Raw genomic sequence first — 25457 nt, forward strand, 5'->3', positions numbered from 1 at the left:
TACACTGATAAATTTACATAGCCTATCACAAAAAAATAAAAAAAATACAAAAAAAATAAAATAAAATATTCTCTTTTTTTCAAAGGTCTCGAAGACTATTCTTTCCTAAGGGTGCCAAAATAATTTTTTCGCGTAAGCAACTGAGTCCAGAAATTACAACTACCATCAGCTCATTTTAGAAACAAGACAAAGCAAGAAGCGTTAATTTTTTTTATTTAAAATGACAGAATTTAAAAACGTAAAAAGCACACTTTGAATGAACCGTCAGGTCATGGTAAAGGTGTTCCATAGCAAAATAGTAAAAGGCAAACATATTGTACAGTTTACAGATGATTTAGTTTTATGTTTTAATCTGTTTTCTAATAAAAACACACTGTTTAAAGTCATTTGATCTTGCACTGATATTTCTGACAGATCTTTCTGTAAACAGTCAGCCACCCTGAAGGTTATCTAATATTTTACACCAATGTACAATTTATCAGAAAATAATTAATGTCCAGCCTTTAATATATTTGGCCCTTTGTGTGTCAAAATGATGGATGAAGAAGATAGAGTTGATGAATATCCTGTCACATCAGTGTCAGACAGAGCAGAGGGAATAAGCTTTCTTCAACAAAAGACATTCTTCATTTGATAAAGCTTCTAAAGCAAACTGTAATGACCTTGGCTTATTTATAACCCAGCCATACATGTCATTTTCTGACACTATCTTAAAGAAAAACACTCACTGTACTTCTCTCTGAAACTGTATTTGACATCTGTGTGTCCTTTTCCAACTCTGAGATTTTCCATCCCTTCCCATTTCAAGCCAGGCGGGGTGCTGGAAGATAAGGACACAATTAGTGTGTTATTTTGGAGTCATGCAAATGACTCTCAGTCTATAATGGACTGACTCTGCTGCTCTGGAAGTGTCAGCACTATCCACAATGGAAGACTGACAGAACGTCATCAGGTACACTCTTACAAATAAAGATGAGGTTTTCACAGCGATGTTAAAGGGATACTCCAACCCAAAATGAAAATTTTGTCATTAATCACTTATCCCCATGTCGTTCCAACCCGTAAAAGCTCCGTTCATCTTCGGAACACAATTTAAGATATTTTGGATGAAAACCAGGAGACTGTGACTGTCTCATAGACTGCCAAGTAAATAACAGTATCAAGGTCCATAAAAGGTATGAAAGTCATCGTCAGAATACTCCATCTGCCATCAGACATGCAATCTGGGTTATATGAAGCAACGGGAACACTTTTTGTAAGTGAAAGAAAACAAAAATAACGACTTTATTCAACAATTCCTCTGTCAATGGTCTCCTCTGTGTCTCTCCATATCACTGTATGCTGTGTATGCTCTTCTGTATCATCCGCGCCACAAGGATGCGCTGTTTTCACACACAGAAGAGTATACGCAGCATACGGTGATATGGTGATACAGTGCTCCTGTCACTTCATTTAACCCAGATTGCATGTCTGATGCCAGATGGAGTATTCTGACGATGACTTTCATACCTTTTATGGAGCTTGACACTGTTATTTTCTTGGCAGTCTATGGGACAGTCACAGGCCTCCCGGTGTTCATCCAAAATATCTTAAATTGTGTTCCGAAGACAAACAGAGCTTTTACGGGTTTGGAACGACATGGGGGTAAGTGATTAATGACAAAATTTTCATTTTGGGGTAGACTATCCCTTTAAATAAAGGTTCCAAAAGGGGGTTTTCACAGCATTGCCATAGAAGAACCTTCTAGTGAACAGTATTTAGGAGAAACTTTTTTTTTCTTAGTGTGAAGAACATTTTAAAAATCGAAATTACCCTTTTCCACTATGAAGTACCTTTTGTGTACTGGAAAGTTTCTATGATTTTAAAGGTTCCTCAGGGAACCATCAATACCAATAAAGAACCTTTATTTTTAAGAGGGCAGATAGAGAAAGGATTTGGGGTTTTCCAATGAACCTTTCACTGAACAGTTCTTAAAAGAACATTTTTGTTTCTTAGCGTGAATAACATTTAAATAATATTGAAACTTCTTGTACTTTAAAGAGTGTTTTGTGCAATGGTATATCTCTCCCATTCTTTTCCCCACCTCAGTTATGATCTTTTAATTCCCATTATACAGAAGGTTGCACATTCACACATGCACAGTGAGATCTTTTGGAAGCAAACACAAATACAGGATGTGGCTATTTTAAGTCCTTTTGCTGAACCTGCTAGTTTAGGCTATTTTTTGCTATTTTATTTTTTGCATTCAAATCCATGTACACCATTAGGATGCTCTGTTTGTAATGAAGAATGGGGTTAGTGTAGAACAAGCTTAAGGGTGTCTGCACCAAGGACAATCCCATACACATGCAAACACCAACAGCATGCTTATTAGACCAAGCATCAGACACAACATGCACTTGTCTGAATGCTGCAAAAGCACATTGTGACTGTTAGCTTAGTGCAACTGCTTCATGCCAGCCAAGGTTTTCCTCAAGACTCTTGCCCTGTCTTCTCCAGAAAGCCTTAATGACTTAAAGAAATAATTATACCAGGAGCACCTGGAGGAAGACCGCCGGAGCATAATGAAATGTGATGAAATATGTCCAGACAGCTTCTAATGATGTCACTGGTAAGAATGTGAACATAATGATTGGAATAATGCAAGAGGGCTTTTAAATCTAAACTAAAAACCCCCTCTCTGACTCTGGACAAGAAAGTCTGCCTATTTGTTTACTAAATAGATTCATCAGCACAATGGGAAGCTAATGACAGGTTGAGAAGGTCCAATCAGTTACTGCTATTCCTCTCATGTGATAATCACTAGATGGCAGAGTTCATCAGAGTTATGCTTTTAAAAGCCCTGACATTCAATATTCTTGTCCCCAGAGCTTAGAAAGAAGACTGTACCAACAAATAAATATCAACCAGCCAATAAATCCCAAGCCTATCACACATTTTTGCTTTTAGATAGTTTTAGCAGAACTGCTCTCAGCTATTTGGTAAGCAACATGCATTCTGTTATATAACTAAAGACACATCATGTTACAAAATATCCCAGTCTTGTTTGACAAAAAATGTTTATACAGAAAATACACTGCCTGGTAATCGTGTAGTTAAAATGCAAGACACACAAATAAAAGTTCCTTACTGCCATTGATGGTTCCTTTATTATCTCTACCTTTCCACTGCACAGAAGGTTCTTTAGATTTTAAAAATGATTAAAATTGGTTATTTTAAGACCTGAAAGGATTTCTGGTGAACCCCTTTAATTTTTAAGAGTGCACTTTTAAATATGCAGAGCTTTTAAGAAAATTGAGGCAGTTTTATTTAGAATATAAGGAGATTACATTACATTTCTTGCCAGTCACGCATCATAGGTACAGTAATTTTAATAGATTTGAACTTCTACCTGATCAACATCACAATAAGGTTCAGCTTCTATTAAAATACTTCAACATTCTTCTGTTTTTCTCCCTGCGATCATTTCAGATGCCTCTTTTGCCTTGTTTCTATCTCTCCTGAATCTCTCCATATGACAAAATTCTGTACTCTTCCATCTGTAGCCTGTTCTACCCATAACCACCCACTCTTCTTCTTCCTCCTCTCTCTCTCTCTTTCCCTCTTTGCCTCCACCGCCCTCCACCACTGAGGGAGAAAAGCAAGCGCTCAGTGAAAGCATTGGAAGAGAGCACACTTCAATGTGCACAGAAACACCCAGACAGGAATAGCACTATGTCCTGAGAGCACATCTCTCTCTCTCTCTACTGGATAGGTCTGATGAATCATATACACGGAGAGAGGGTGATACGGGACAGAGAAGACATGTAAAATAGGCTTCATGAGAGAAGACCCCCAGTGCTGCTCAAAAGACCCTTGTTGATGGACTCACTCCAGGAGGTGCATTGTGGGATGTGTTTATATTGCGCAGATCCTGTTTTCCGGGCTGTTGATTAAAAGGCCAGGTTTGAGAGGATCTAAGCACCCTCGATGATCGATTCTTCCTCCCACTACTGAATGCTTCACAAAAGGGGCTTTTAGGACTTATTATATGCCTGATATCTAAGAGCTTTGATGCTGTTAAGTGCTTGTTCAAGACACATTTAACCCTGAAAAAGCAGAAAATAAAACATTGCTAAGATGTGATCTCAAAGCAATATAAATACTATAACCAGTAGTTAAAGGAGCACATGGAGGATATATCGTGCAAGAATAGTTAATTGCTATAGAGGAGCACAGATTTTCACCTGAGACTGTGTAAACAATAGCATATTAAAAAGATTATCTATAACTGCCACGTTGCACAACCCATCGGTGCCTTCTAATGGATATATTGCACCCATATATTTCCATGGTAATCCTGCTGTTCTCTATCCATATGTTTACAAGGACATCACTAATTTCTGAGAGATTATATGGTTTCATTAATTATGGATTTCCATCTTCAAGTTAAACCCAACTGTGAGTCACAGCACGGTGACTCAGTGTGTGCTTCAACTTTGACCATGTTGGATTGTTTAGGTTGTTTTATTAAAATGTGTGAACTGGATCTTGTATAATCAACATGGCTGTAATTAAAACTCTATTTTCTGCACTACACATCCATGACAGTAAAGAAAACTGCATTCATTTAGACACATTTTAGGAGCAACTCTGCCCTCTGCTGCATGTGTGTCTGCAGACCACCTCATCGCAGATGACACTCAGTTCAGGTTTCAACTAATTGGCTTTTACTTATTTTTGTGCAAAACACACATTTATAAAAAGTGGACATACTTCAAAGCCAAATTAAGTAGGATTAATTAATCTTAAATAAGATTAATGTGCAATTATTTTTCTAAACTTATGCAAGCCGTTGAAAACATTTATTCCTGAAACCTTATACTATCCCAATATTGTTCCACTGATTCTGGTAATTAAAGGGATACTCCACCTCAAAATGAAAATTTTGTCATTAATCACTTACCCTCATGTCGTTCCAAGCCTGTAAAAGCTCAGTTCGTCTTCGGAACACAATTTAAGATATTTTGGATGAAAACCGGGAGGCCTGTGACTGTCCCATAGACTGCCAAGTAAATAACACTGTCAAGGTCCATAAAAGGTATGAAAGTCGTCATCAGAATAGTCCATCTGCCATCAGACGTGCAATCTGGGTTATATGAAACTTTCATACCTTTTATGGACCTTGACACTGTTATTTACTTGGCAGTCTATATGACAGTCACAGGCCTCCCGGTTTTCATCCAAAATATCTTAAATTGTGTTCCGAAACCGAACGCAGCTTTTACGGGTTTGGAACGACATGGGGGTAAGTGATTAATGACAAAAGTTTTACTAGTGACTGTTCATTGGCTACTACCCAGTTAATAATAAAAAATGTTTTAAGAATGTTTTTCCATTAAGCTATAAAAAAACATTATTGGTGAATTGTCTCTGAATGATCAAAATGACCAGTTTTTTAAATGTTTTACAAACATTTTTTTCTTGTTTATACAAATGTTAAAGGAACATTCCATTTGATCATTTTGCAAACATTATGGGAATGTTACTTTTGAATGTTCTATAACATAACATGGGGAAGTCGTGGCCTAACGGTCAGAGTGTTGGACTTGCAGCCCAAGGGTTGCGAGTTCGAGTCTCGGGCCGGCAGGAATTGTAGGTGGGGGGAGTGAATGTAGAGCGCTCTCTCCACCTTCAATACCACGACTGAGGTGCCCTTGAGCAAGGCACCGAACCCCCAACTGCTTCCCGGGCGCCGCAGCATAAATGGCTGCCCACTGCTCTGGGTGTGTGTTCACGGTCTGTGTGTGTTCACTGCTGTGTGTGTGCACTTTGGATGGGTTAAAAGCAGAGCACGAATTCCGAGTATGGGTCACCATACTTGGCTGTATGTCACGTCACTTTCACTCACTTTCACTTTCATAAGCATTAGTTTCAGGCATTAGTTCAAAAAAGGTTATATAGACGACGATGTATAAATAATGTTTCTGTGCTAACATTTTGAGAACATTATTAAAGACCAGATAACTTTTAACAAGATTTCTACTAACATTACTGCTTCATAACTTTGAGAGAACCTTACCAAAATATTAGCTGGGTAATACTCTTACTTATCAGGAACTAGTAGCATCTAGTAGCATACTACAGAACTAGTAGGCCATTTATGAGATGACATTACAAAACTTACATCCCAATTTTTACTAGTTACAAATCTTAAACATATCTTAATATTTACTGATTGCTTTTTTACTTGTTATATGTAATGACTTGTCAGAATGGTTACTTTATAGTTAAGTTAAAAAAAAGAATACTAGTACATCATAGTTATTTACTAATTACAACTGGAATATATCAAAACCAAAAGTGATGTCTGAATCACATACGTACAATTCAATGGCAACTAGTAAACTGACTAGGAGCAAAAGAATAACTGCTAGTATGTAATGAATATACTAGTAATTAACTATTGGAATGAGCAAAAAGGTACTAAAATCACTAGTGAGTGACTATTAAAAATAGGTAGCCAACTATAGTAGCATAAAAAATACTGAATAGTTAGATGTTTTAACGAGTCTACGTTTATTCCGCCGCTAATCGTTTTCAGTTTGTGTCAAAGGGGGCGCAGTGTGAACGAATAGCACAGTAAGCGCCGCTCAACACTGAACTCTAGTCGCAGGGGAAGAGCTCAGCCTTGACTGTGTGAGTTCTCAGGAGTCAGACCCCTGTCCTCTGCAGACCAGAGTCCCTAATTACCAGAACAACAAGTCCGAGAACAACCATCCTCTTTAATGCATGTCAGCCCATACATTCTGTCAAGCTCTTCATTGTTCTTGTGACTTTAAAGCATTGAAAGAAACTTCAGCCGCTGTTTTGTACGCACCTGCTCCTCTCTTCCAAAGGAACCCGGATAGTAGTCCAGAATGAATTCAACTGTTTTTGACGACACAGACAGTGTTCTGTTTTCCAACAGAAGCAGCGAGAGCTTTCTTTCGTGCTGTAATTTGTCCTCAGTGGTGACGGACAGCGGGTTTGTGTCCACGGCGCTGGACGAGCGCAGCGTGTTCATTATGCGCACGGTGCAGATCGCGGTCATGTGCGTGCTGGCCCTCACCGTGGTCTTCGGCATCTTCTTTTTAGGCTGTAACTTGCTCATTAAGTCCGAGGGCATGATCAACTTTCTGGTCACGGACAGAAGACCGTCAAAGGATGTTGAAGCGGTCATCGTGGGATCGTACTAGTGCGTAAAAGTTTCATGGTCAGATGAGACGCGCGCATTGGTAACGTCAAACTATCCGCATTGCCCTCCAGAAGCAAAGATATGTTATAAGACGATAGAAGAAACGTTACATTTGTGATTCAGTATGATTCATTTCACCGGGAAAAGCAGTAAATGAGAAAAGTAAAGGTGAAAGTGTAACGTGAGGCACGGAGACTGCAATGGATATAAAATAGATGAGAGGAAACATCTGGACTGTTTTGCCCACTCAGTGGACCATGAGTGATTAATATCCATGTGATTAATGCTTGCGAAACAAACTGCTGTTTCAGACTGCTGAGATTTATGTGGGTAAACATTTTGAGTAATGCATTTAAAGTTTAAATGAAGGTATAATTTTATACTGTATGTGTAACTAAAGCAGTTCTTAAAGCTGGATATTTATGTCTATTTTGTGTAATATTCAGTGACAGATGTCTTTGTTCTGCTACAGTATGTTCTCCAACTAATTTACTGTTAAATTACTTTTGGATTTTTTTAATGTTGTCCAAAACTGTGCTTTGCACTTATTTTGCATGTTTATGGGTGAATTATATATCATAGATTTATTACAGTGAGTTAATTTTGAAACTGATAAATGTAATGGATATCTGCATCACTTCAACCTCGAAACTTTTTTAAAATGCAAGTACAAAATAACTGAATTATTATATATTATTATTATTTTTTTTTTACAAAAGCAGACAGCACTACATATGAGTGTGTGTGTGCATGTGTGTGTTATTATCAGATGGAAATATGGATTAATATTGTTATGTTTCCTATAGCCTTTGGCAAATAATCATCTCATTAAAGACTGCACAAAACAACAAAATCAGATCAACAGAGGTTCAACCCACCTGTTTGGAATAATTGGGTCCAAAGGTCTAAGAGCATTACTGAAAACTCTTTATTCCAGTTTCTTACTTTCATTCTTGTAATAATTTTTTCCATTACAAGTTATACTATCAGCATAATAAAAAGAGTGAAATTATGAATTCAAAATAATCTTTTTAATCAATCATATTCATTTTACACCATAGTTCTTAAAAAGTTTTCTAAATCTCCAACTTTTAATTTCAAGGTTAAAGTTGAATTTGTCCTGAATTTGTAATGTTTTCTTTTTGGTCCCTATTGCTAACAAGACCCCAATGTGCTTTCAAATAGTTTCTTAACATGAGTGCAAAAACACACATAAAGAATGCATTTGAACTATCTTATAGCAACAACATGACTAAATAATTTACTTAACTTTAATTAAGATGACATTCAGCTTATGTACATGGCACACATCTATTAACCATTACAGATCACCCCATTACCTTAACCTTGTATGTCCAGAGCAGTGTTTGTTTACCTTAGGCATATTTTTACTCTACTACACACATCAGTGTGCCAAACAGCTGTGCAAATGATAAACACCAGAATGCAAAAAGCGTCATAAAATAGGCAAGCACTTGAGTTTAACATTGAGTTTTTACACAACTCACATATCACATTAACTACACTGCAATGTTTAGGCACTCTTGAGTTTACAAAACTCCTTGTCTATGTTTGTGCACTTTAGTGTCATGAGTGTCCAGGTGTTACACTGTGATATTTTATATATATATATATATATATATATTTTCACTCTTGGCATCTATGGTTCCATGACAACCCATAAGGTTCACAAAATATTCTTCATAGTGAAAAAAGGATCTTTGAGGAACCTAAAATGGTTCTTCTATAGCATCACTGTGAAAAACCCCTTTTAGGAATGCTAGGAATGAATGTTCTGTCATAATAAAAAAAATGGACTCTTTGGAAAATAAATCAATAAATAAACAGCCTGAAATAAATAATAATAATAATAAATTGGTTCTATGCCACAGTTATTATGGTTTACTAAAACTAATTATAGAAAAAAGAGCTTAATTAAAAAAAAAAAAATCTTTAAAGAAAACATTTTCATTTAAATTAACCTGGAGTACTGAAATTAACTAAAATAAACTAATTAATCAAATTAATAAAAGCCATACAGATATTAAAAAAAAAAAGACAAAAGCTTAACAAAAGAGATTTAAACTCTAAATATTAACCAAAACTATAATAGTTTACTATCGATATTCCATGGAGCTCTTAATGTGGAGTCAGACCAAGGCCAACATCAGATATTTTTATCTCATTCTAGCCAGTATCTAAGCAACACACATTATCTCTGTTTTCATTCAGCTTGTCCAACTCCATATCCAACAGAAAGCCAAAACGAGGCAGATTCTAGGCTGTTGATTGAAAAAATGTACTCCCTTGCTCTCTGTTTGGTTTGGTTTTGTGATGGTGGAGTTCATGACGCAAAGCAAGAGATGACCGAGATGATTGCATCAAAGGAGTCAGGTCTAATGTCATCGCCAGATCAGTGGGTAAAGAAAGACAGATGGAAAGCACTAAGCGAGGGGGAAAAGGCCAAACACTGAGCTGGCCCATTAACTGCCTTGATGGATTTGCACACTAAAACTTGCAAGAGCATCTGCTGGTTTAATTTGTTCCATGGATTTGTCACCTTGTACAAAGCAAGTCAAATTGACAAAAATGATTTTTCAAAGTTGTAAATAAAACAAAGATTACTGGAATACAGTTAACAAAGAAATAACTTTCACTCTTTCTACTTCATGCAAAACAAAATGCCTAATGTGTTACTTGCTGTTTCTTTGTAATCCTTCACCAGCATTACTGGTCTATACTTCCTCTCAGATATTTTTTTTTTTATTTAATTTTATTATTATTATTATTATTTTTTTTTAAATTAAAATATTATTTTATTATTTTTTTAATGGGAAAAAGGCTGTCATTTAAAAAAAATCATTAAATTCTGTCCTATCAATAAGTTATTACTGTTACCCTGAATATTTCCTATTCCCCTGTATATAAATTCAAAAATTTGTCAACAAAGACTTGACATCAGAGAATTTGCCATTATACATAACCATATCAATAATAATCATCAATGATGGATATGGTTGTGATGGCATGCACAGTTCCATTAATTCAAGCCCAGGGCTGTCACTTTATTACACCTTTGTGAATTGCGGCTCTGTTATTAGTTTGTATAGTGTATTTGTAATTCACCATTTTTTTTTTTTTTTTTTTTTGACGAGAATCAGACAGATTAAGAGTCAATCTTGTCAGACATGCAGTGAGCCGTGGGTGTAATTTTTTATTCTGCAGAAAGATTACATGTCTCGCTGCCCTTTCGTGAAAACTTGCCTTAGGGGTGACAAGTAAAAAGGCAACATAGCAAATGCTTCCATATCGACTGCCACTCGCGCTCACGTCTGCACAGTGCATTCTGAACCGCAGCGCCCTTAGGCCATAATGGAGATCTTTAGAAGCGCTCACCCACAAACTGCCAAACAGATGTTTCTATTATTTTTTATGAATTGCAACACATTAGGATTTTATGTGGAGGCATAACATATTTTTCCATTTTACGAGAAAAGCAAGCAAACATAACTAGTGCTAAAGTGAAATGTGAAAGATTGAAAAATAAAACAGATTTTTTTTTTCATTTAAATTGCAAATTTATTGCTTTTTGCATAAATACATTCTTACAATATAAATTCTACTAGCATTTTTTGACACAATATCCCACCTCTTGGGTAAGCAATGTATATTCCAGTGTTGTTTTTTCATACCTGATTATTTAAATGGCAGGAAAACAAGCAAGCAAACCACTCAACCTTCAAATCAGTGGTTTGTGACAGTTGCACTGCATGATGGTTTACCCCAGACAGACCTTCACCTCAACAGAAAAAGCATTAAAGGGGTCATATGATGTTGCTAAAAAGAACATTATTTTGTGTATTTGGTGTAATGCAATGTGTTTGTGTGGTTTAAGGTTCAAAAAACATTATTTTCCACATACTGTAGATTATGGTTTCTCCTCTATGCCCCGCTTTTCTGAAACGCGTTGATTTTTACAAAGCTCATCGGTCTGAAAAGTGAGGTTTGCTCTGATTGGCCTGCTATCAAGTGTGTTGTGATTGGCCGAATGCCTCAAGCGTGTGACGGAAATGTTACACCCCTTACCATACTGTGATGCATGTCCCCCCGCGCAACGACACAAAACCACTAAAACCCATTACAAATGAGGCATTTGTTGCATCCAGTGGGGACATAATTACTGACTATAATGACTTATACTGTCTTTTTACATGTTGCATTGCATAAAACCACATCTGCATTTGTGATCTGAGAAACAACAAGAGCTACTCTACACTGCTCAAAACTCGTGTTTGAATCATCAGTGGCAAATCCTTTACATATGAAAACGTACTTACAGACTGTGTGTCAGAAGCCGCAGACTGTCCTTGCAAAGTTGGAATTGCCCTACTTTATAGAAACAGACACCGGCATTGTGGGCTACTCTCCCAGGAAACTGTCCTCATCCTCCGTAAAATGCGCTGCACACATCTGAATATTTGGGTTGAACTGTTCCAGAACAACGTTGTAAATACAACTTAACCACTGATTTCTAGTTGTGTCCTCTTTTGGAAGGCCAAACAAAGTAGTTTCGCTTTCACAACGAAACACACATTATCTACATGACATGGCGTGGCAACAGTGAGAATAAAAGTTACGCCTTCTTTCTTTGCATGAACATTTGGGCATGTAAGAATGAGCCGTTTTAGGTAGGAGTGGTTGACTCAACTTTTATAAAGACTATCTCTTTGGATTTGAGACTTTAGTCTTTGCAACTTTACAGAGCTTATTTATGCACCAAAAGCTTTTAACACTCCAAAGAGAAAGATTTTTTTTTTTTTTTATCACATTTACACATCATATGACCCCTTTAAGAGAGACACTGTCACCAAGTCATGCAAGAACACTTTTTTTTTAAAGACTAAAACACAAAAACACGGAGAATGTGATCAAGCACACACGCACGCACACACACACACACACAATAATCTCCTTTTTATCTTAAAATACCTGAACAATTTAAGAACAACAGGTTTTGAGGTGGATAAACTACTTCTGGAAACACTAAAATCACAACAAACCAGAATTCATGTCTATTTAAATGTATTAAAAATGGAGATGAAATGTCCTGTAAAGGAAGACAAATTATAGGATCCTGTTGCCACGGATACAAAAAGAACACACACACAAGGCGGCAGTACATTAATACTCCATATATACGAGACAGACCAGTGCATTAGTGCTAGATGAAATTAGTTGCTACAGGGCCTGCTAATCTAATGAAGAAGAAATAAGTAATCATGGCCTGGCAGAGTCTGCATCAAATAATTAAAGTCATAAATTAAATTCACACTTCTACACTCTCTGACCTTCTCCCAGGCTCTCAACAAAGCTTTAACATGGTCACTCTCCATCAACCCCAAAACAGCTATTGTATTAATGATTTCCCCCATTAAAACACTCAATAGAGCAGCAACTTCCAGCTTTAATAAAGCCTGACTGCAAAGGGACTCTAGTCTTTGCTGAGCAGAGGTCCTAAAATACAAATCCAATTTATTGAGAAAGACTTAAACAGCATCTATGTGTTGCCTAACTAACAATGAATGACATCAAAAGGGCAAAAAGCAGATTTAATGCACTGCTATTGTAATGGTAAAAAGGTGCTTGCATGGGATTCAGTAATAAAAGCCTTTTATAAGACAAAATAACAGGGTAACAAAGAGACCCTGACTTTGCTATTATATTTGTTATTTTTTCTGAAATGTAGTCCATTAAGAAACCATTGTGCATTTACTGAATTTGTCAAATTAACATATAAGAAAATGTGAGAAATCCTCTAAAAAATAAAAATTAAATGAAATTATTTTTTAAACTAGTATTCTATTCTTTGTGTTTGTTTTTGTGCCTTTTTTTAAAGTTTTATCTGTAGTTATATTACTAACTTTATATGACAGCTCCTCCTGCCACTAAAGCAATAGTTCAACCAAAAATGAAAATGATGGCACGGAGGATCCACTGGTGAGGAAGTTTCTCCAAATCTGTTCCGATGAAGAAGCAACCTCATCTAAATCTTGGATGGCTTGAGAGTGAGTAAATTTTCATTTTGGGGTGAACTATTTAAACTTGGAATTTCCTCCTGGTAATTGCAAGTTAAATGACAGTCAAGGTGTCCACAGATGGGCGGCAGTTGAGGTGCTTTAGGTGAGATACCATATAAGAGTGAGCGCAGCCACTATGCCGTTGAGTATAGCCATACTGTAGCCCATGTGGAAAGAATGTCCAGTCATTCTTCTGCAAAACACAAACATTCAAATGACATTAGTCCGCAGCATGACTATAACACAAATCATAATTTGATTATATCATAAGTTGATTAAAGTCCTTGACATTGTTTGTTTGTTTACTGAAAGTGTTCCTGAATTATATCAGAAAAGGTGTAAACATTCGATTTTACAATGGCCTGCTTAAGCAGCCTGAAAAATAAATTGGTTCTAAAATTTCAGAATTAATTATACTTTGAAATCAAGAAACAAGAAACTAGAGTCAACTATTCTAGACTGCAAATCTGGACAAAAGTTGTGTTGTGTTGAGTATTCCAGCCTTTTGTCAGACCTGTAACTGAGTTCTGGACTCCTAAGAAAACTTCAATATAATTAACGAAGCGGTTTATGCTGTGATGAATCTTATTTACACTGTCTGTGCCTCATTGATCATAATGGGAGTGTTAATGGTTTGTAGTAAATCCAACATAATGCTTTTCACTTTGGTTCTAAAGTAATTAATTTAAAAACATCTCACATCAATTCTTGTGCACAGCTGGCGTCTATGAATTGTTACAATGCTCAACTGATGCAAAAAGCACACTAGCACAGTGTAAATAGAAACCTCTTATGCAACAGAAGTAGATCTTAATGAGATACTGTAATCCATACACTTGTAACTGTAACAGCTATAATAAAATCTAAATTATTTATCCAATTAATTGCACAGCTGCATGATGTACTATCACTCTTTACCACTCAATCTGCCTGTTACTCTCTAGAGGTGTCTTACTCCAGTGCAGGAAGTTTAAAAGCACACGGAACAAACAAAACTGAGGACAGCGTATGGAATATGGACAAGTGCATTGATCATATCAGCTGGCCATTACTCTACTCTAGTGAGTGCAGAGACCCATAAAAATCCCATTATGAGGCATCCATATGTCCCACGTTAACCACTCCCCAGAGTGCTTTTTAATGGTTAATTTGACCAGTATTTTAATGATTCATCTGAGAAATCAACTGAGATTTCTCTATGGAAATAAAGGTTTTGATTTTTTTGGTAGTATTACAGCCCACCGTAAGTGTAGATTAACACCCTTTGTTGCTTTCTTTTGGGATCTGATAGAGCTTTTGGACCTGAACAAGCAGATTTCTAAATTACATCAGCTGGACTTGACCATGATATATTAAGGATCATTTTCAATAATAAGTCTCAACCAGACATATCACATGCTCAGATATTGCTCTATCAGCTTGTGTCTGTTTTACCTTTTTTAAAGCCAGGAAACACTAACATTCATCTCTCAAAGACATAACAGACTTAATGACACACTTTAGACAGACAGCAGCCTTGGCATGGAACAACAGGGGGCCAGGCATTTCCCAACATATCAATAGGGAAAAACAGTTTGGGAACTGATTATAATTAAGGCCATCCATTCAGATAATTTACGGATGTGAGATCTAATCAGGGAATAGGGCTGTGTATTGGCAAGAATCTGGTGATACGATACACATCACGATTCAGGGGTTGTGATACGATATATTGCAATACATTGCAATACTGTAAGCAAGGCGATATATTGGGAAATTTCTTATTTTAGGAATAGGATATATTTTTAGGAAAGCTGTCATTAAGAACACACCACCATATGCAATCCTTAGCAAAAAATAAATTAATAAAAATTGTTTAACCAGAACACAGTGGGATCTGCATTTGCAATAATCAGTCCCTGTGACATTCGATGTTACTGAACCACTTTTTGTGTAGTAGGGGGAAAAAATTCAAGTGTTTGCAGGATCCTTTAGTTAAATATATAATATATATAAAATGTATACTGGACCACAAATCCAGTCTTAAGTGTCAATTTTTCAAATAGTGAATAAATAAGCTTTCCATTGATGTATGGTTTATTAGGATCAGACAATATTTGGCCGAGATACAACTATTTGAAAATCTGTAATCTGAGGGTGAAAAAAAAAATAAAAAAATTCTAAATACTGAGAAAATCGCCTTTGAAATTGTCCATATGAATTCTTAGTAATGCATATTACTAATCAAAAATTAAGTTTTTATATATTTACAGTAGGAAATTTACAAAATATCTTCATGGAACATGATCTTTACTTAATATCCTAATGATTTTTGGCATAAAAGAAAAATCAATAATTTTGACCCATACAATGTTTTTTTGGCTATTGCTAAAAATATACCCTAGCGACTTAAGACTGGTTTTGTGGTCCAGGGTCACATATATATTTTTATACCCTGCGTTAAAGGTTCACAGTTTAAGTTTACAGTTGTGACATACAATGTCATAACATTTTGTTCTGAACAAAAAAAAAAAAAAAAAAAAAAAAAAAAAATCACATCTACTTAAAGGGTTAGTTGAAAAAATTAAAATTAGCCTGTGCTTTACTCACCCTCAAAGCATCCTAGGTATATGTGACTTTCTTCTTTCAGATGAATCCAATCTGAGTTATATTAAAAATTGTCCTGGCCCCTCCAAGCCTTTCAATGGGGGTAAGCGGGTGTCAGTTGTCAACAGTTCAGAAAACGTGAAATAAAGTGCGCGTATCCGTAATAAAACGGCCCCTTTTCTCACTTCCTCTGACTGTGGTATGCGGAAGATGTTCAGGCGGATGACGTAGGACGTATGAGAAATGCAGGAGCAAAGGAAACAAAGTTTCCTTACTTTAGCAAAGAAAAGCCAGTCTCCTCTTTGCTTATATCCTCCAACATTTTTCTTTAAAAAAATCCTTGTTTTCTGCTTCTAATTCATGAACGGCATTTCGTTTTGTTTTGTCTCCACGTTCATCACTTATCATGCAACGTCAACGTCTTAAGGCCTGTTCACACCAAAACGATAACTATAAAGATAACTATAAAGATAACGATATTAGCGTCCACACCAGCGAACGATATCTTCTGTTTATTCTAAGCGCACGCTCGTCTGGCGCTTTAAATTCTCGAGCTCGTTACAGCAGGATCGATTCTGATTGGCTGCCAATTTTTTATCGTTCATCAGCTGGAAAAAATCGTTTTGAAAGTGAACGATATCGTTTTTCTTTGTCTTTATCGTTATAGTTGTGGTGTGGACGCTGAATACCTAAAACAATTAAAACGATAACTAGAACTATATCTTTATCGTTATCTTTATAGTTATCGTCCTTGGTGTGAACGGGCCTTTAGGTCCTCCGCCGGAACGGCTGCCACATATGACAGTCAGCAGAAGTGAAAAAAAAAAAAAAGTGTTTATTACATTTGGAATATGGATATTTATCTTACAAAAATGCATGGATTCGCTACAGGAGGCCTTTATTCACCCCCTGGAGCCATGTGAGGGACATTTTATTACGGATGCACGCACTTTATTTCACGTCTTCTGAACTGTTGACAACCAACACCCGCTTACCCCCATTGAAAGAATTGGAGGAGACAGGACAATTTTTAATATAACTCCGATTGGATTCGTCTGAAAGAAGAAAGTCACATACACCTAGGATACTTTGAGGGTGAGGCTAATTTTCATTTTTGGGTGTACTAACCCTTGAATATCAATGAAAAATAAAGTATTTGTAGGATTCTTAAAGAAAACTAAATTGTAAAACAATTAATTAATTAAAGATGCTGATCATTCTCAGAACCTTTCAACTTGGATTTCACAGGTTTTTCAGTTTGTATATGTGTTCCGCGTGGAATCACCGATACCATGAGGCAAGCACTGCCCCACCTGCACAAAACGCCCCCACCACGAGGGAAAGCTGCAGCCACGCAGTGACCCTACTGCCTGCTGTGCGAAGATTCTTCACATGGGACGCGGCAAGCAGCAGAACCGAGGTGCCACCCGCGCCGTGGTCCCGGGGCGGACATTACCACAAAAGCCCAAATGATGCCACACTTCAGCTTTGTACACCGAAACGGGAACTGGGACAATTCTTTCATCCCCATTACTGGCAGTGAACTATATTAAAGCTAACGATAGTGGCGTGCTCTAATGCTAGTATTTCCTGTCACTGTTTATGTTCAGAGATGAAGACTGCTATCTAGCAGTCGAGATATGAACTCAAAACGAAACAACTGCCATGAATCTTGTATGATTTTTATTTTTAAATATCGATATTCTGTTTTTGAGAATCGATACAGTATCATCAAACAAAATATCGGGATACTCATGTGTTTCGATATTTTCTTACACCCCTATCAGGGAACGACACGACTAAAAACCCAAGGCACTGAAAGAGACTAAACTAATTTCTATAAGCCAGTTAATACTACAAATCAATTGTTGTAGCAACTCCCTGTACCCCACCAACAATATAAGCAGATAATGTGAAGCTTATCTGATGGAGACAGAGCCACAAACAACTGACTGTGACCATAGGCACCCACTGATTGAAAGGTTGGGTTTCTATGGAAACAAAGTGATGAGTGCATTATACTAATACATGTGTGCATATCTGGAAACAAAAGAGGAAAGCTTTTATTAGCATTCGAGTCATTTGAGGATAATGCAAGAGGCTAACTGCCAGAGCAGCGCTGCGACATACAGTGAAAACTGACATGGAGAATGCCAATAGGACAGAGTGTGTGCCGACCACTGCCGTTTTGTGGTGGTGAACTGGAGCTATGCAAGCGTGAAGGAACAAGCAGACCCAGTCACAGTTCCGTGGGGGTCGATAGCCTGATTGCATTCTGAGCCGGCTGTGTAAGTTGGGTTTAGGACAGACATCGTCAAAGCACTGCTGTGTGATTAGATAACCAACTCGTTTGGCGATGAAGTGACCCTGGGTTTTATCGCCAAGCCTCCAGACACAATCAATAGCGTTACTCCCAAACAGCCAACCAGAATCTGGCTTATAGATTCATAAATTGGAGCACAGCCTTATACTCACTTGCAAACTCAAAGTTAGCAGAGGAGACACGTTTCAGCTGGCTTCAAATGGGGCTCCCTGTCTTTTCACCATTTCAAACGAATGAGAAGTTCAAGGGGTGCCATCCAGCATGAATTAATTAGAGTTTAAAAACAACTTTAAAGAGCTCTGCTACAATTTTTGTTCCATAATATGTTAGGCTGCATCATTTTTAGTTCAGTTTTAGGTCACCGTTCAATATTCATTAGAGGATGTTATCATTTGAGTGTCCTCTAAAGTCTTTCTGAAAGCTTAGGTCTCCTCATGACTGGATCATTAAATCTAAATTGAGGTAATTTCAAAGTATATTAAATCTGCAAATGGCAACAGCTTGTCACAGCATCCCTGTGTGTCCACATGCCTCCTATCCTGTGTACACAAAACTCCTGGTAATAAATGTCAGAAGTACTAAGGTCACTGGAAATACAACAGAATTCACAGTCTGATGAGTTAACAGCAATTCATCACACCTTCCAAACACTTCCTCATTTATGCAGTGGGTAAACCACTGAGGGAGTGACTAATGCTCTGTATCTGCACCTACGTTCATTATTTTTCCTCAGTGTCAGTCAGTTTACTTACTAACCATGGAGACGAAACAGTTTCTAGGGTTTCACCAGCTCCAGTGTGCACCTTGTGATATGCAGGTCTTACTGAGCTGGTTGTGGCATTCTTTCTGTGGTTAACACTTCCTGTTAACAGCTCAGACATATGTAGCAAAAGAGGACACAGTCACGAAGATTTGCCATTAATAGAAATCTGAATTAATCTACAAATTCTTTTAAACACAAGTCCATTCTACCAAAACTTAAACGCTTCAAAAAAGTTCATATCGAGTTTGTAAAATAAATCCATATCAAGTCTTCTGAAGAGACTCTTCGCAACCTAAACTGTACTTGCTTAACCTCCGAGAACAAACCTCACTGGTTCTTGTGGAGGCTCAAACATACAAACATATCTCACAAGCACATTTGAGTTTCTATTCATCATTTTTGATGTGCTCTATCTGAATGTATTGTTTATATGTGAATAAATGCTTAAATTAAAATTTGTTCATCATATAAATTGATCATGTCTTCAGAAGACTTAAATTAAATCCACTTGATTTATATTGATTATTTTTACAATCTCTTTATGAACTTTTTGAAATGTCAACATTTTTGTAGTGTGAACTTTCAATGGAAAGACAGAAATCTCTCAGGTTTCATGAAAATATCTTCATTTGTGTTTCCAAAATGTCAAAAGTCTTATGGGTTTGGATTAGAATGATAACATTATTTTTGGGTGAACTAATTCCCACCCCTCAATAAATAAATAAATAAATAAATAAAAATAAATAAATAAATAAATATGCAAACAAACCAGCTAAATGACAGTCGATGATTTTGGAAAGAGCAACACAAGAAATTTCAGGCAAATTCCCCTCACCACTCTCTACTTCAAGAGAATAACCAGTTGGGGCAAAGGACATTTAGACATATTTGATGGGGCTTGGAGCCACACAAAATCCCTGAGGACCAATTCTGGGACAGTTTTGGAATGTTCCGCTTGGTGCAAGTATTCAGGTCTGAAGATGAAAAGCAATTACAGGAAAATTGCTTTTCTGTTCTCCTCCGAGTCTGTGCTCTCGCCTGGGCGAGTCGAACCAGCACAAAGAGATAGGAACAATTTGCTATTTTACCAGCTGACAAGCTTCTAAGGCACTGACAGCTAAACACAAAATAGGAAAAATGGCTGAATAACCTCAGACAAAAGGAACAGCCTTGATAACATGTTCCTATAACTCTTGTTCTCTTTCAGGGTATTACACTAAAGAGTAGAACTGGCCATGGAAAAAAATAGCTATACTTGTAGAGAAAATCAGACAACAAGCACTGAAATAAAAGAACAGTGCTCACAAGAAAAGTGGGATGGCTGTCGCAGGTGCTGCAGCAGTGATAATGAGTGAGACTGGAGTGAAGTGATTAGATGATCACTTCTACTTGGAATTTGAGTTTCTCTGCCTATACTGCAGATGAATGTGAACTTATGCAATTTCTAAGAATTTTCTTCTGATTTCTTTGGTATGGAATTAAATCTATAAAATAACATCAATATTTGCTTTTATTTCTTTTGGTTACTTTTAAACAGTAACAAACACATTACTATTACAAAAGATCAGTTTGAATCACTTAGAAAATGGAAATTATGTCTACTGTCCAAAACACGTGCTATTCTTGTATTGCAGTGTGCAGCTCACTTGCAGAGCAAACTCAACGTGGATATTATAGATGTGAGGCCATGTGTACAGTTTAAGAGAGTGGGAGAAGATGCGGTACCACTCAGTCCCAATCACTCACAGTTTGTGAAATTCCATCTTACAGAAAGTTTTAAAATGACTTATCTGCTTTGATGATCTGTTTGGATTCAACCTACATGCTACAGTGCATAAATGTTTGCAGGAATTTCTTGCTTTATAATTGCGAAACCTGGGGAATGTGCGCAATGCATTCAAAGAGTTCTCATTATAATGTTATGTATATGATAGTCTCTAGTAGGCCTACAAATGAAGCACTTTACAGCAGTGTAAACTCTCATCTTATATGAGATAAATAAATAACTCTGTGGACACATTCTTTCCGTAACGCGTTGAAACGTGATATATTCTTTTACAGTCGTGTCCTCATTATAATTTTATGTAGCCAATATGACAGATTTGTTCGGCAGATGTTGTCCTTAATGGTACTTTCCTTTTCAAAGGGATTCAAGCAAATCAAAACTATCACGGGCATATGCATTTGAAGTGTCTCAGTTGGGGGCGGGGTAGGCCATGAGAGTACCGCGGTACGTACCGTGGGCGGTGTATTTCGGTTTGGTTTGAATATCTTTACACTACTAGTGACTGTATGATTTTGAGATCTATCTTTTCACACTGAGAACAATTGAGGGACTGATAAACAACTATAAAAAAAGATGAAAAGATTCTGATGCTCAAGGCGGCAACATGAATCATTTTTTTTACAGGATGATTTGTAATTTTTTCTTACGCAGTTTAAAGATACATAAAAAAATACTATTTAAAGGGTTCATATGATGCAATTTCAAGTTTTCCTTTCTCTTTGGAGTGTTACAAGCTGTTCATACATAGATGAGATCCCTTCTTTTGCAAAGACTAAATTCTCAAACTAATGGTCGACTGATATTGTTTTTTGACAGCCGATGCTGATATCTTATAAAGCGGGGGGCCAATAGCGGATATTATTATGATTTTTTTTTTTATTATTATTATAAATATTTAAGAAATGTGTAATAATTTGTCAATGGATTAAAAAATACATGTGTAAAATAAACATACTTATACTTTAGATGACAAAGTATTTTTCATAAATAAATAAATACTTAATAAAAATATAATTAAAAAGGAAGTAAACACTGTAACCAACAGGGCACTAGTATTCTGGGAAGTTTGTGTGCATTTGGAATCATATTTTTCAAATAAAGCAAGGGTAACACTCATTTTACATACAGCACACAGTGAAAATGACATGCATAAATGCGTAAAGCACAGCTTAATTTGAAAACACCAGTTTAAAGTATTCAATTCACACTGAGAACACGCGATCATGCAGGGAAAAAAATGCACACTTCACAAGATCTCACAGCTGGATTTGAAGTTTGCAAGGTTTGTGTAATGAAATGTTCATTAGTCATTCAAAGATTTGTTACGATTATTAGACAAGCTTCTATCTGTATTAGACAGAACTGTTAACGATGACAGTAAACAAGAGGGAGAATATGAGCACTGTGTGCTCAGGCACTGCTGCAGTTCTCAGCGGCATCAAAATAAAAGTCAGGCGCACCATCAAAATAAAACGTCGAACACATCCGTCAAGCAGAAAAACTTATCGGCCGATGCTGATATTTGAAAAATGCCAAATATCGGCCTTGGTGATATATCGGTCGACCACTATCTAAAATCCAAAAAGATATTCTTTATAAAAATTAAGACTCATCCACGCCCTCCTAAAACGCCTTGTTTAAACAAGCCCCCATGTCTACTTCACTGTGTGGGAAGATTTGCATAACACTGCCCAAATATTCATGCAAAGAAAGAAGGCATAACTTTGATTCTCGCTGCAGTATTGTTGCTGCCGCTACCACCATGTCATGGAGATGCTGTATTTGTCTTTTGTTTGATTAATAAGCACACAGTCACAGCAGGAAAATAGCCCGCTGCCACTTTAAGAGCCGCATGGCTCCAAATTACTGTTACACATGTATTTTCATCCTAAATTCTTTACGTTCATTTATTATATGACCGACCAAGGTATACATGAATAATCACTAAGCAACGCATTTTGACACATTTTTGCATGCATTTGATCTTTTGGGTGCACACCTTGAGCTAAAAGATGACTTTTCATGTCCGTGTTCTGTTCTGTCTCTGAGCACATATCTCTTCCTGAGGAGCAGCGCAAGTTCTTTTTCAAGCTTTTAAAAACATGAATAAATATACTTCGATAAATCAAGCATGTCCCATTTTGCAAATGTCATGTAACATAATTTTACTGATTTGCACGGGAAATTGGGCTTTTATGGAGGAACGAAAGCACAGCGCTGCAAAAGGGGCGCAATAATCATTTTATCTCGCTTATTGTATTTTCAGAATCGTTGGAGGCCAAAATCTAAATCAAAACTGTTTTTTCGATTAATTGCACAGCCCTAGTAATGCGTTTTATTGTTTCTGTCTCATCGCGCCTGGACACACGGCATCACAATAGGTTAAGGGGCGTAACATTTTGGTCACACGCTTGAGGTATTTGGCCAATCACAACGCACAGGATAGCTGGCCAATCAGAGCACACCTCGCTTTTCAGAACGATGAGCTTTGTAAAACTCGACGCGTTTCAGAAAGGCGGGGCATAGAGGAGAAACAATAATGTACAGACGTTTTTTTTTTTTTTTTTTTTTTTTTTACCTTAAACTGCATGACCACATTGCATTAAACCAATTACACAAAATAATGTTCTTTTTAGCAACGTCATATGACCCCTTTAAAGCATTTTAACACCTTTCAGAAGCTACATAAGATATTTACGTTTTCAATAAGACAAAATAACTACAATTTACCAGATCATCTAATTCAAAAACTTTATACCTCACTGAGCATAACGCATCACATTTCCTTCTTGAGCATCAGTGAATGTCACATACCCTTGAATCTCAATAAAGTGCATCTTTTAAACAGCTTATTCAGCACAAAATAAATAACGTATTTTCTTCCCCTTCCTATTTTGCTAAAATGATTAACATCCTGCATATTCTGCAAGGCGTATGCAAACTTATCCGGAGAACTCTATTGGCAATGTGCAAAATTTTTGGGGTTCAGAGAATATGGTTTGGTTTTTTAATTGTGCTAAGAGATAAAACAGGCTCACTTGAGTCTGGCTGAAGAAAGAGGAGTTGGGGGAAACATTCCTGGCTCAAAGGAGTCAAAGTAGGTTATGGTCCAGGAGAAACTGCAACAAAGAACTCCAGCCACGGAAGACAGGACCAAAATACTCCAAAAACCTACAGGAAAAAAAGTCCTGTAGTTCACAATATGCAGTCACTATGTGAAAATATACTAGGTGTAATTTGGACCTACCTAGAAGTCTCACTTCTGATCCATCTTCAGCAGTTATCCTCTCTGCTCTTAGATCTATAGATCAAAGATTTATTAATCAAATCAAGCATATATGCATAATGCATATATCATTAGGTATTGCACATGCTTGAACTTCATGAGAAGGGTTCCAAGATATAGATATGAACTTATTTTAACGTTACCTTTTAATACGATGTACAAGAAGGAGATGAGCACAGCGATAAATGAGACGATGACTACGCTGCATAGCACAGAGACTATACGAGCGGGCCACAGGTGAGTGTCTTTCCAGTAGCGCTGGCGTAACGTTACCGGTTGCCGCCCAGGCGTTGCCCTGCGGATTTCGCTGCTCTCACGTGAAGCAGCATTAATTTCCCCCAACATGTTTCTTCTTCCTGCTAATGCAGTATTATCCTCATCATCAGAGTAAACGTCTAAGGACTGGATGTCTTTATCTCTGGCAGACCGCAGCATGGTCACCAAGATAAAAGTTTCTAAAGTTGAAATTGTTAGCTCGTGAGTCACATCCTGCGTCTTTAGTTTGCGCGTTTCCGTTTCCTAGACAACTGGCTAGTTAGTTAGCTCGTCAGTTAATCTCACTTTTCAAATGAATAATTACACTTGATTTGTACAATACATGTTAACAACTTTTTATTCAGTTAACGAGAACTACAACCGACTTAAAGACGATTTCGCTGAACACAACGTGTATTAATTAGAAAATTGTTAAACGGTGAACAGTTTCAAAACACCGCGGTTTGTGCTTCCGTGTTTGTGAAGCACCGCCTCGATTACTGTGTTGTCCAATCGTAAGTGAGGACCCAGGAAATACGACCATTTGATTGGATGTGATGAACGTCATTAAACAAACCTACTTGTTTCGCTCATTGTAAATAAAAAATAATTAAATTTAATGAAGACTGACAGCAGACTGAATTGAGTTTGTCACTGATGTCAAAATGGAATAGCCTGAAGATCAAACACATTAATCCCACCACATCTGAAGGAACAATGAGGTCTAGGAGATAATGTGGAAGAAAAATTTAATTACTGAAATATTACTTACATGAATGCATAAATTTTTAGCTTACGTTTTGCTTGCTTTTATTCTTTTTTGTTTTTTTTCTTACAGAAGTTGATAACTTTGTGCCAAACAACTATTAATATTGAATAATACTTAAATAAAATTTAAAAAAATATATATTAATATTTAAGTTAAATTAAATGTCATCTACACATTTTTCAGCAAATGTCATGTTAAGGAATAGTCTGTTCATTTTGAATGAACAATTCTGTTAACTGACTAATTACTTAAGTATGATTTTAAGAGTAATTTTCACTGTCTCTAAGCACTTATCTATTGTATTCTTTCATTTGTGTTTTCATGGAACAATTCTTCAGCACTCTTAAAGCTTCTGACACTGGAAGATGGGAGGTCTGCCCACGCTCTTCACAGCGT

The 25457-nt window shown here is 36.8% G+C and overlaps 1 protein-coding gene across 2 annotated transcripts; it reads right to left on the bottom strand.

The window, feature by feature from the left end:
* Positions 1-194: 194 nt before the first annotated feature.
* Positions 195-24959, bottom strand: LOC109054506 (ADP-ribosylation factor-like protein 6-interacting protein 6). 2 transcript variants are annotated; one of them, XM_042757948.1, is made up of 4 exons: positions 24181-24959; positions 23999-24052; positions 23790-23922; positions 195-820 (listed from the first exon to the last, which is right to left on the bottom strand). In XM_042757948.1, the coding sequence occupies exons 1-4, from the start codon at positions 24470-24472 to the stop codon at positions 706-708; spliced, it is 594 nt and encodes a 197-aa protein (XP_042613882.1). In that variant the 5' UTR covers positions 24473-24959; the 3' UTR covers positions 195-705. The 2 variants fall into 2 exon arrangements, with proteins under 2 accessions (XP_042613882.1, XP_042613883.1); XM_042757949.1 differs by lacking the exon at positions 195-820 and adding an exon at positions 10770-13486 and having other exon boundaries at positions 24181-24827.
* Positions 24960-25457: the final 498 nt, after the last annotated feature.

This window comes from Cyprinus carpio, chromosome A6 (genome assembly GCF_018340385.1).
Source record: "Cyprinus carpio isolate SPL01 chromosome A6, ASM1834038v1, whole genome shotgun sequence".
Taxonomy (NCBI): domain Eukaryota; kingdom Metazoa; phylum Chordata; class Actinopteri; order Cypriniformes; family Cyprinidae; genus Cyprinus; species Cyprinus carpio.